Source organism: Lepidochelys olivacea, assembly GCF_965140295.1.
Source record: "Lepidochelys olivacea isolate rLepOli2 genome assembly, chromosome: 4".
Taxonomy (NCBI): Eukaryota; Metazoa; Chordata; order Testudines; family Cheloniidae; genus Lepidochelys; species Lepidochelys olivacea.
In genome coordinates, this window is record NC_140414.1 from 113,939,117 (window position 1) to 113,952,016 (window position 12,900).

Sequence of the window (12,900 nt, forward strand, 5' to 3'; positions counted from 1 at the left end):
ATTAAATACACCCTGTAGTATTAGCTTTTTTTCACCACTGCATCACATTATTGGACCATATTCAGTTTGTATTCCCTTTAGCTCCCAGATCTTTTTCAGCAGTACATCTGTCTTGCCAGTTATTCCCGATGTTGTATTTGTGCATATGATTTTTTTCCCCTAAGTGTAGTACTTTTCACTTGTCTTTATTGAATTTATCTTGTTGATTTCAGACCAATTCTCCAGTTTGTCAAGGTCTTTTTGAATTCTAATCCTGTCTTCCAAAGTGTGTGCAACCCATTCCAGCTTGGTGTCCTCTCCAGATTTTTATAAGTATACTCTCCATTCCATTATTCAAATAATTAATGAAAATATTTAGCATCTGATCCAGGACAGACCTCCGTGAGACCTCAGTAGATACATCCTTCCAGTTTGACAGCATACCATTGATAACTGCTCTTTGAGTAGGGTTTTTCAACCAGTTGTGCACCCATTTAATCGTAATTTCATCTGGCCCACATTTCCCTAGTTTGCTTAAATGCTCTTTCAGTAAAGTATTACAGTATGTAACCTGCACTGTAGCTCTTGCTCTTTCTTGAATGTTTTGGTGAAAATTGGTTTTGATTTTGCTAAGCTATAAGTCTTTAAAAACTGCTCTCCACTCCTCTACAGTAAACTCATCTGCACCGGGGATCATTCTAATGAAATAGGTATGAAGTGTAACGGGCATGCACTGTGTATTTATGGATGGTAACAACAATACATGTACACAGTGTTTACTGGAAGCTTGAGATGAATGAGCATGTTGTATGATATATACATGCGGCCCAGCCTCCTTCAAAGCTTAATTTAATGTGCACCTTTAGGAGACGTCTCTTATGTGAATACATTATGGTGAAGGTTCATTGATCATATATTGTTTTTCAGATCATACATCATACCATGTGACTTTTTATCTACAGCCTTGTAAAAATTTTTTCTGTGAAGAATGAATAGTGAATGAAGCAAGGGCTCCAGAGAAGCCTCGCTTCATCTAATGTCTCTCGTGTTTATGTAATCACTTTGCAATCCACAGGGTAGTACAAGATGCTACAATGGTTGTGTAAAAAAAATAAAAAAAAAATAAAAGGTTGTCTTTGGTACTTGAAAAATAGAGCATGTTTGTGTAATTCAAGACATTGTAATGTGTCCACAGAGAGGGTTAAAGTTACGCCTGCAGCCTTAACTCTGGCATTTCCTGATTCTTGAATGCTTAGCTGTGAATCCTTAATGCTCTCATAGCACATTTTTGTTAGTATACATTTATAAATTAGCATATCTCAGGACAACTTTTTAGAAACAAGCTCTCTTTTCTCTGAAAGAAGTCTCAGTTCTGCTCAGAGTTGGAAGTGAGTATTTTAAATGCTTTTATATGCTGCAGACCCCTAGTATGTGAAAGGCAATGATTTGGAAGAAAGCGAGCTGGTTATAGATAAGGCTAAAGTAGTGCTTGTTGGCAGGGGGGAAGCATTTAGAGAAATAATTTGCCATCTATTGAGGGTGAAGACACTCGATGTCTTTCCATCAAAATGGTTCATAACCACAGGATCCTCCTGAGTTTATTATTGCTCTCAGACTAGCAGAAGTAGCCATTGTTGCCCTTCACCATGTGCAGCTGAGAAGATGATTATAAGGTCCATAAGGTGACTATAGTAATGGTCATCTATGCATTTATCATTTCCATGTTATCCTAATCAGAACTCGTTAAAATAGTCTTACTCTTGAAATTATATTTGGAAGCGCCAGCTGGTACAGAATACAGCTTCTACTTTTTGAAGAGAAATGTGTGGCTTTGAACAAGACACCTGGCTTTTTTGTTTGCTGCTCATTGACAGACTGCTTGCTTGTCTTAAGCCCAGTTTAAACATAAAATTTTTTGTGAGATTCTGCAGTTAGTATTTAAATTTGAGCACTTTATGACCAGCAGCAGGGCTTTTTTATTTGAGGGGGCGAGTCTTTGTTAGTGGCATCCCATCAGAGCTAGTCTTTTGACTTTCAGGGTGTAATGCAAGTTGCATTTATTTTGTTTATCATTTGACTGTTGATTTTGCTAGTGACACATCTGATTTGTGTTAATATTTGTAATGGAAGTGCCTAGATAACATAAGTACCTTAGAAATTGGTAAGTATGATTCCAACTCCAGGGAGTGCAATGTGTCTAACAGCTTCAGACATCTGCATCGAGCTAGCTACTTCTTTCTGAATATTCACCAATTTCATAAGCTACAGTATAGGTGCTTTGAGTCTATTGAAGCAGTTTCACTTAAGACTTGAAGTTCCTCCTTTGTTTAACAGACCAGTAGGGGACATTTTAGCCCAGATTCTTGAGGACTTTTAATGAAAGTAAACTTGGAATTTGCGAGGCTTAACTTTGTCTAGAAGAGGTTTATCTTAAGTACCTACTATATTTAAACTTACAAGAAGATCTGAAACTTAAGTCTGTGTAACCAAATATCACTTCAACTAATGTCAGAAGAAAGCTGGCAAAGCATGTGTAGTTTCTGCTTCGTTGGGCCTACATAGGGTGTTCATCTGTCAACATTGTAAAATGATGTGTGTAATGTTGCAAATTGTAAATACTGAATTGATATTGAATAATATTATGCAGAAAAGTGAAACGCTAGTAAAATGTTTCTTTATTTCCCGTGGTTTTTTGTAAGTTCCATCTAATAGATGTTTCAGCAATATGTTGCTGCTTTCTTTAACATGAGAAGTAACTTTGACCTTCTTACATTTGGTTCAGAGAGAGAATTCCTGAGACTTAGATTAACTTTTTAAAAAAGCTTTTTAAAACAGATTCTTCTTGGCTAATCAGACAATTTAACAGCATAATCCACAAAGGGCATCTAGTTATATAAGGTGAGAGATATCTAGCCTTATTGTTTAGACATACATTATAGTAATTTCTGACTTTTTTTGTAAAACATTGTTTCCCTCTTTTAAACAAAACTTTTAAATTCACTCTTTTGTATGAGGGCTATTTGGGGGATCTCTCAATAGCTAATACTGACATCTTTCAATTATACCAGCAGGGGTTGCTATAGTTTCCTATTCTGAGAATATTTCATTGGATCAGCAGCAACTGGCCTAAAATTCTGCTGTTATGATTTGCTATTTTAATCAAACCTTCCCATAATTAGGGGTCATTTCACATATTTTAAATGAAATTTATGGTAAAGTGAAATTGAATTCTAAATGAATGGGCAGCATTAAATATTTTCTGTAGTCCAGAAGCTAGATACTGTGGTACTATAGAAATGCACAAAATATATTCTTCCAGCGTTCATTCAGATTGATTGAGAATAGTTCAGTGATTTTGAGTTTAGATGGCATTTTAACAAATTTTAAAATAAACTCTAAAATATTGGACTGAGTTCTATCTGGTTCTTGAAAATCCGTGTTTATACTGTAAAGGTGTTTGTTCTCATTAGGTACAATGAAGCAAATCTTCCATATAATTGCATTAGTGATACGTGACATTAAAGCTTAATTGGCTTATTTAAAATATCTCACACATCAATTTCTTTTAGATTGTGAAAATTGAAAAGGTCATGAGTGCAGTTTAATATTCCTGGGTGAGAGATTTCAATTTTAGTACAAATTGTAGAGAATTAATTAGGAAACATGACTAAAAGAAAGAGTGTTGAATGCAAATAAGGTTGTTACCTCAACTTCTGTACGCTAATGAACATGTATCATGGACTGTTGTGGAAATCCCTTTGAAAGTTCTGCAAGCACCCAGATTGGTTTTAAAAGTAAAAATGATATCTGCTGTTTTATAGCTGGAAATAATTTAGTTGCCATGCAAAGTTTTTTTTTAAAATAAAATTAGTCTTTTCATGAGGTTTTTATTTTTGCCAACTTTTGCTTTGTAGGAGATTGATGAAGCCTGTAAGAGGATAAAGCGTGAAATTGATGATTTGGGTCCTGAAGTGGGTGACATCAAAATCATTCCATTATATTCCACGCTTCCCCCACAGCAACAACAGAGGATTTTTGAACCTCCTCCTCCTAAAAAACCAAGTGGAGCAATAGGAAGAAAGGTAATAGTATGAGAAAATGTTTGTACCTTAGTGTGCTTTTTACTATCAAACTGCTTATAGTAGTGGGGGGGATTAAATATAGTGAGTTTCCGCTGTTAATCTTAAATGTATTTGGACAGCAACAAATAGAAAGATAGGTCTCAACTCTTACTTTGAAGCAGACTTGAGCAATGTAATCAAATGTTTCTTAGGTTAAAGACTTACAGGGATGCTGTCAAATTAAATATTACATCCGCTTTGATATGCACTGGCTTTCAGTTTATTTCTGGGTGCAGTTCAAGGCACAGACTTCCACCTACAAAGCCCTAAATTGTTGAATATTAAAGCTCTGAATCAAATGGGACCTGGCTATCAGAAAATGCTTTGCTCACGTAATACCATGATAATTCAGATCAGCTGAAACAGGATCTGATCAAATCCTTATTTTAAATACTGTGGGTAGCCAGTTAAGGGATCTTGAATGTGGAATTTGGTCTCAGCAGAATCCTTATCTGCTGATCTTCAAGGGATGCCCTAAGGTGTAAGGTCTCTTGATTCTCTCCCTCCGCCCTGACTGTCTTTTAAAAATTTGATGGGTTAAGATAAACAATCAAATAATAAGTCAGAAGCCCTTTTTTTTCTTTGGGAAATACCCTGAATTTAGGTCCCCTTTCCTCTATTATACCAACCCCTTGGCCTATTGGGGTTTATCATAACGCTGAAAAATTACATGTTATGACCAGAGATTGGTAGTTTTGGTGCATCTGGGTATAAACAACAATAGAAGTCACTTAATTTTCCAAATAGATTAAAAAAAAACTAAGGTCACCAAAATATTGGACTCTACACTGGCTATGTTAAATTATAACATTCATAAAGTTGAACTGAAGATTTTTGAAGGTCAAAGCCGAATCATTGTATGCGCTCTAGGCAGGGTTTGTTCCTTGATTATTGCCTTTTCAGTGCAGTACAGTGCATGTAGAATACTAGTGACAACTTCTTGTGCTCTGGATGAATAAATCACTTATTAAATCTAGTGAAATTATCCTTTTTTCCTATTGACATTGATTGCAGAAAGCATACAATCTGAAATCACGAAACTAATGCTGCAACAAGATTGTATTAGTAAATGACTTAAATGAATGAAATTGCTTCTCAGTGATGAACAAGTGATAGCATTGTATTTCATTAAATTTTCCTTTATGTTTAAAATATAACTTGCTTCAAAATAGGCAGTGTCTGGTTTTCTTGATAAGTGGATAACGGATGCAGATGCACAGCTTTCAGCATGCCTTGCTGACAAACCAGTGCTAGTGTTCAACAATGCACTCTAACCTTAGCAAGTATTGTGTTACAAGGGTTGCTAGACTGGAAAAGTATAAGTTGTGAGCAAAAGCAGTCATAAAAACATGCATGCAATGGCTTCTAATCTAAAGTGTCTGTGTAAAAATGGTGCCTGTTCTCTCTGTATTCTGATTTGTGTTTGGTTGCTTTAGTGACCGAAATGTTTAATATTTTTCTTCTGCAGAGCTAATATAGTAATGAAAAAGTAAGCTTTATTCTCTTCTGGCTTATGTGTTATTAATAGACTTGTTAAATAAATTCCGATTTCTGGATCTTTATTAGTGGCCAAGATACTCAACCCAGAATGCAGCTTGATTTTCAGATCTCAAGTTGTTGGCAGTTAAAAAATCACCTTTCATGTGGACATTTTGAATTTTAGCTGTATGGCTGGAACAAGGGCCAGAACTTGGATTATAGCATAGCTTGCAGGAAAGCTATTGGTACACCCGGTATTGGTGTTTCCTGATGCGTTATTGAAGCTCAAGGCCTTCTTTACTCCCCAAATCTTTTGGAAAAGACAGTTGTGCAAGGCAGCTTCAGATTTAGGATGAAGATGTCTGCTTATTTAGATTTAGGTGATCCAGAGGACTCCGTCGCCCATACGGAGGAACGTCAGGATAAGGATGCAACAAGGAAAGATTTCTTTGAGACAGCTGATTTTTTTGACTTAGGCCAGGAATGTACAAAGGCCACAATTGCTGTACCTGGGCCAGGAACACTCATCTAATAGGCTTGTTGTATTTTTGCACCTTACTTTTTGACCAGCTGGTAAGTGTGTTAAGACCCCCCATGTACAACTGCTCTAGATTCTAAAGGAATTGAGAACATTGCCCTCTTTCTGGGCCATAACTTGTTAAGTTGGTAATGTGACTGTTACATAGGGTACTACAGGTGCAGGGGAAAAAAATATCCTATTTGTACATACAGTTGTAATTGTGCAAACTTAGACACAGATTTGTACAGCCATGTATGAAAATGTGGTTAGAAAGCCTGGATTAGATCATTAAGCTCCTTGAAGGTGTTCACACAGTGCCTACGAATGAATTAATCAGGTTATCTTTCATCTCTTGCAGGCTGCGTGCAAGGCTTTTTAATCTCTTTCCAGCATTTTACACTTGGTTCACATTTTGAAGATTTTCTTTGCAACCATAAGGGCTATAAACTTCTTTAAAGGAAAACCTAGATTTGTGGCATCTGAATCTGTTATGGATGGTATTTGACTCTGCTTGCTTACTCTGGCTTTTAAATCACTCGTAGACTTGTCCTCCAGCTTACTTACCCTTCATATAGCTTTTTTTTAGATCATCATACTTTTTATTAAGATATTTTTTCAAAATCTAAACCATATATGCCAAATTTTCTACTATTAACTTGTTTATCTAATCTTGAGTTATCTGAAAATGATCCCCCTTTAAAGAAGCAATGCTGCTTCGATGCCATCATGTTATACTTTTCTACGTGTTGTATTGATGTGTCTAATTACTCCGTTAAAATCCTTCAAATTAGAATCAAATTTTTAAGACTGTAAAATTCTTTAAAAAGTACAATTGATTTAGGAGTCCACATCACTTTTCAAACTGAATTTGGGCTCCTAAGTCACTTATATAGTCCCCGCCCCCCCCGCCCCCTCAAAAATTGCCAACAATTTCTAGTGGTTGCAAAGCAAATAAACGCAATTTAATTGTCATATCATCTCAGTTCCTCTAAAATTATTAGATTTTGTAGACACATTTAAAAAGGTTCAGTATTATTAATTAAGCATTTCATTATAGAAGATATATAATTTTAAATTCAGGTCTGAAAGTTGTAGGGCTTACTACTGTAACGAGCCTAACATTTAACAAAGCTATAGTCGAACTGGAGAGAGACTAAACTGTTTTATCCTTTGGTGTAACCCTAGAGAAGATCAGTAAATATCTTTGTTGTAGGCCCCCAGTGCTGACATAAACACAAAGTACTGTCCCGTTATTTGTTTTTATATTTTTTAATAAAGGTAACAGTTAATTCAGTAATTGCAAGGGAATAGATCTAATCACTATTCCCTTGCAATTACTGAATTAACTGTTACCTGGCGTATGGGCGAGGATGAGTATGTTTTCCTTCAGGTCAGTATGCCACAGATCCGCTGCCATATGTGCTATTCATTCTCTCTCATGGAAGGTAGGGGTGCTGGAACAATTTTTGTAGTGGTGGTGCTGAGAGCCACTGAACCAAATTGTAAACCCTGCAGATAATGGAATCCACTTCAAGCCTGCCGCACCTCCAGCACCCCTAGTTCCAGCACCTTTTATGGAAGGATACTTTGCATTTCCTATTGGTTGATTGCTTTTCACGGATTAAATTATTCATTTTGAATATATATTAAAAACGGAATGTTTTTATATAACATTTGGCATAAATGAGAAGAGAACTTTGGTCATATCATGAAATTCTACTCGTCAATTAACCTGTATAAATAGAACACACCAGAATTGAAATCCCAAGTTTGTTGTACTGTCATGAACAGTTTTAGATTCATTGGAGGCACTGGGTAAAGCCACTGTATATAGAAATACAATTTTTAATTCAGTAGTCAAATAAATAACTAAATTAAGCAAGTCTCAAAAAGGAAAATTCAATGAAGTAAATTGTTAAATAGGTACTCAAATATCAAGATAATAGAACCACTTTGCAATTATAAAATCATGTAAATTGTTAAATAGTCATGATTTATATTTTGTGTAATTTAGCAGATTTAATCTTTTAATTTTGAAACAACTTTTCATGCTTTAACTTCCATTTTGGTTTTAAGGGTAGGATTTTTTCAAAGGCTTTTACGTACTTAAAATAGCAGTTAAGCACGTCTGCTTACCATTTAGTTTCATGTGACATTCACAATAGAAAACTTACAATGGGTTTGGACTATGGAATGTTTGGGCAGTGCATATTTTTTTTTCACCTGATATGCTGAGTGGCATCTTTGAAGATTGAAGTGCAATAACTATTACTGGGTCTATATGGACCGAGCACATAGCAGCAAGGTGAGCCCATAGAATTTTCAGCAGCAGAAGTGCCTTAATTGGCTCCACCCATAATATTTAATATTCCCCTGAAGAGCCTATTGCCAACGACTTCCACTTCCAATTGGGACTTTCAGAATGTGGGCATGGATGCCCAGCACATCTGCAGAGCTAAAAAATGTTATGCATGTTAGGCTCATATAAAAATATTTGTAATAAATAATTATCTCATAGCAAGCTGGATCGGGGTGTGTATGTAGTTTATGGAGGTGGATTAATTTAACCCTTTAACACAACACTAGTTTAATTCTATAAATCATTTAAAATGTAAATTAATGTGAAAATGCATCAAGCTGTTCTGTCATTTATTTTAATTCAAGTATTTGACTTTTTTATTTATGTGGCGAGTTTGTACTGATGACATCTGGATGAATATATTCATTTTTGTTTGAACTGTTCCATATAACATACTGTTTCTTACTTAAGTTTGATACAACTCCAGTTCACTACAGAAATATTTTTCAACTTCTGTATTATTTTAACTGTCTAGTATTTAGCATTTAGAGTGTGGGCTTGTTGGGAGGAGGTAGCTGGGGTAATGAGTAGCAAAGTGGTTAGGGGAAGGGGCTGCTATACCTTGTCACTGGCTTTGTTCTTATCTGGGACAAATCATTGTTTTCCTCAAGTTCCTAATCCATCAAATGTAGGTATTTACCGTTGTAAAACACTTTGCAATTCACAGGTGAAAGGCATGTTTAAATTCCCTTGGTGTTATGCTGGAGAAGTTCTAGAGATGTTCCTTTTGTAGTTAAACAAGTAACAAAACTCATGTAAAAGAACAACTTTTAACTTAATTTTTTCCAGTCACTGTAGTTGGATGACAACTTAATGTTTTGTGGTGGAGTGTGTTCCACTTAATTCTTATACACACAGGTATAATTGAACTGAATGGAATCTTGGCATGAAAATCAGTTTGACTTTAACACAAGTTGGACTTTAAATGTCCAGTTGTTTTATTCCACTAATTTTAAAAATATGACCACAAAGGTGGTATTTGGACACGTGATAATTTTTTTTATTTTTAAAATGGAGTAATTAAACATGGACATTTCTGGATTTTACTTACCAAGATCTTAACTCAGGGTTCTGTGATTGTTAGAGGATTTCGTTAACACCCATAGGAGGAAAAGAAATGCAGAAAATATTCAGAACCCTGAATTCAGGTCTTGGCTGGGGAAAAAGCTTTGTATCAGTACCCTCTGTAGTGCATTGTGTAACACATGATTGCAATTCTAGTTAACTAGTTTTCACTGATTTTTTTAATCTTTTAGGTAAAATTCATTTTAATGATTTGTACCTGCATGCGTGAAACAGATGTGTAAAGCCATGATTAACATCAGTATGAAGTATTAGCTCTTGGAACTTTAATTTTAAACTAGCATGTTTTGTAATTATATTGAGTTTTCAATGGAGAAAACAAGGGAGAGAGGGGAGTTCTTAGTGGACAAATTCAGGGCTTTCTCATCAGCAGAATGCCAGTTAATAGGTTCCAGTGAGACTTACTCTTGTTTGTGACTGTGTCCTAGGTCACAGCTCTAAATGATGTTTAACGTACTATAACTGAGAATTTGCTCACAAGACTTCAAAAAGTTAGTGTGGGTACTGAATTACTCCTCTCATCATAGCTGCATGTATTATTGCATGTTTAAGTTGTTTATATTTACTATAGTATATGTATCTTGATGTACAAATTTTCATGTTCTCCCCTTCCCCCAACAGGTTGTCGTATCCACTAATATTGCTGAAACATCATTAACAATAGATGGTGTTGTGTTTGTGATTGATCCTGGATTTGCTAAGCAAAAGGTAAATATGTGATGTCTTAACCTAGATTGCTTCTTGCTTAATTAGGGCAGAAAATGTTGGGAACCTGGCTTGCACATAACTTTTATTTCTACAAATATTGTTTAATGTCTTTTGTAAAAGAAAAATCTCATCGTGTGAGGGGAAGATTAGGCCTTTGGTGTTCTGGCTGTGAATGTCTCTACTTCTGCCTGACCAACTGAGAACAGGAACAGAGACTTCCATGTTTTCTTTTCCCTGACCCTCCTTCCCTTGTTATGTAATGTCACCAATAGCAATGCAGGATTTTGTTTCTGCTGCTCTTACATAAAATGTTTTTCTTTTACCATATGGCTCAGGAGCAGCCAAATGAAACTGATTTAGAGTTTCACTCTGCTTCTAATTTTTTTTTTCTTTTTGTGAGGGAGGTGGGGTATTGGTGAGAGGTTTGGGGTTTTTTGCACAGGTGCTCAGGACAGGTGTGGGGTGAAGGAGCAGCAGCACAGGTTCAGTCTCTGTAGAAAGGAGGGGTGAAAGATGTGGGCTGACCAAGTGGACAAATAGCACTGTAACAGAGTTCAGGACCCATGTTTGTAGGGGCTGAAAGTGCAGTTGTGGTAGCACATTCACCTACCGAAGGAAAGCTTTGCTTTGTTGCTTACTATAGGAAACTCAGGCTATTAGAAGGAACTGTCACTGGACTGAAAATTAGTGTCCCGTCCTCCTCAATCAAAAGGAGAATTACTGTTGTGTGTTGACTTCAGAGATCGGGGCAACAAAAGAGATCTCCCTTGCATTATAGACTTGCCCAAACCATCTCCTTTTAATTATTTGTAGTTTTCTGCAATTTTGGGGCTAGAATGGTCTTCTTGGTCTGAAGTCCAGAAATGATTTTTTTGAAAGTTTGAGCAAACTCAGTTCATCCATTATTGAGATTTCTGCATGTTTTAAGAAAAATCATGAAAATCCCATCAGTGCAGTAAAATATTATACATGCATAACTCAAAAATGGCTGGGCTGCTTATTTGATTTCTGCCCAATTTGCAGACTGAGATTTAAGCAAAAAGCTGTGTTTGAAAAAATAGGGCAAGTTTTAAGTTGCGTGTTCAAATATTTTCACTTATATACAGTATGACTGCTTGTGGCTTATTAATATAAAGTTATAGCAATCGACAACATTGGAATGTTTTGAAATGCTTCAGTTTTTTTAAATCAATCTAAATCATGAGGGTGCCTTACAATGTGGCCCAGAGTTTGTCAGAAAGTTTCTTTGACATTAATGAATGCACGTAATCTACTGAACTAATTTTTTTTGTAGCACCCAAACATAGATTTTAAACAAAAATTCAAGCAAATCTGCAGACTACATGTATTGTATCTAGTGTAAGGAAAGTTCTTTAATTTCCACTTTGTATTTTGTACTACGTGACAGATTCCTTAGGTTTTAAAATACAGTCTTGCTTTATGTCATCAGCACAGTTTTACAAGTTTTTGATTTCCTGACCCCTCGGTACTTGATTATTCAACCTTATAATTACGTTGAGGCTATCTGTTTTTACATGGAATTATTTGAGCACCAGCAGTGCGTTTAGCACTGTATAGAACAAATGAGAGACATGAGTCCTGCCATGAGAATCTTATAATCTAAACATACACACATTAAAAGTGGACAGGGAGCCTAACTGGAAAAGATGTTAACAAATGAGTTGAAAAGTAAACATTTCTTAGTTTAGAGGGGCAAATGTATTTGAAGCTTTCCATTACAAATCCAGTTGTTTTATGTAGCCAGAAAATTTCTCTGACATAAATGAATGCACATAATCTTCCAGTTAGAAGCAGTATTTGAAAATTTAGACTAAAACCTTTTTATTTTCTGCATAGCATTTTTACCTACATGTGAGTGTTACTCACTTTTCTTTTCCCTGCTTCGGACTCCACTATCATATAGGTATACAATCCTCGTATTAGAGTTGAATCTCTGTTGGTGACAGCGATCAGCAAAGCATCTGCTCAGCAGAGAGCTGGCCGTGCTGGTCGTACTAGGCCAGGCAAGTGCTTCAGGCTTTATACGGAGAAGGCGTACAAAACTGAAATGCAGGTAAGATTGCTTAGTTGAATGCAGAATCTCAAAAATTGCTTTACCGTGCAAGAAACCCAAAACAACTGTCAAACACTGCTCTCCCCCCCCCAAAAAAAACAGAACAAAAAACCAACAACAACCACCTAATAACCACTCATCACAAAAACAAAGTACAACAACTCCACAACCCACAGAATTTAAAAAGAAAGTACTCAAAGAAAAGAGATTGCCTCACCCACCTGTCTCACTTTTACCAGATATTGCCAGCGTGTTTTAAGGTTGATGAAAAGGCAGGAGAATTAAAAGCAAAGTGGAAAAATAAACTTTTTTTTTTTTTTGGCCAGGACAACACCTATCCTGAAATTCTGAGATCCAACTTGGGATCTGTGGTGTTACAACTGAAGAAACTTGGTATAGATGACTTGGTGCACTTTGATTTTATGGACCCACCAGGTATGAACTTGTTATCAAGTTTGTTTAGAATTATATCTTGTGGATTTGCTTTTGTAAGAGTTTACTTTGTTACTCTAGAAAATTTTAATTGCAGTGGATATTGTGTAAGTAGAGACTAATAAAATGAACCAGAATTCAATCT

The 12,900-nt window shown here is 35.8% G+C and overlaps 1 protein-coding gene across 1 annotated transcript in view; it reads left to right on the plus strand.

The window, feature by feature from the left end:
- Positions 1-12,900, plus strand: part of DHX15 (DEAH-box helicase 15) — a 67,911-nt gene that overhangs the window by 37,291 nt on the left and 17,720 nt on the right. Inside the window, exons 6-9 of the mRNA XM_084626437.1 lie at positions 3,894-4,061; positions 10,163-10,249; positions 12,174-12,323; positions 12,650-12,758. Coding sequence (XP_084482563.1) covers positions 3,894-4,061; positions 10,163-10,249; positions 12,174-12,323; positions 12,650-12,758 — 514 coding nt within the window. The remainder of the gene's footprint in view (positions 1-3,893; positions 4,062-10,162; positions 10,250-12,173; positions 12,324-12,649; positions 12,759-12,900) is intronic.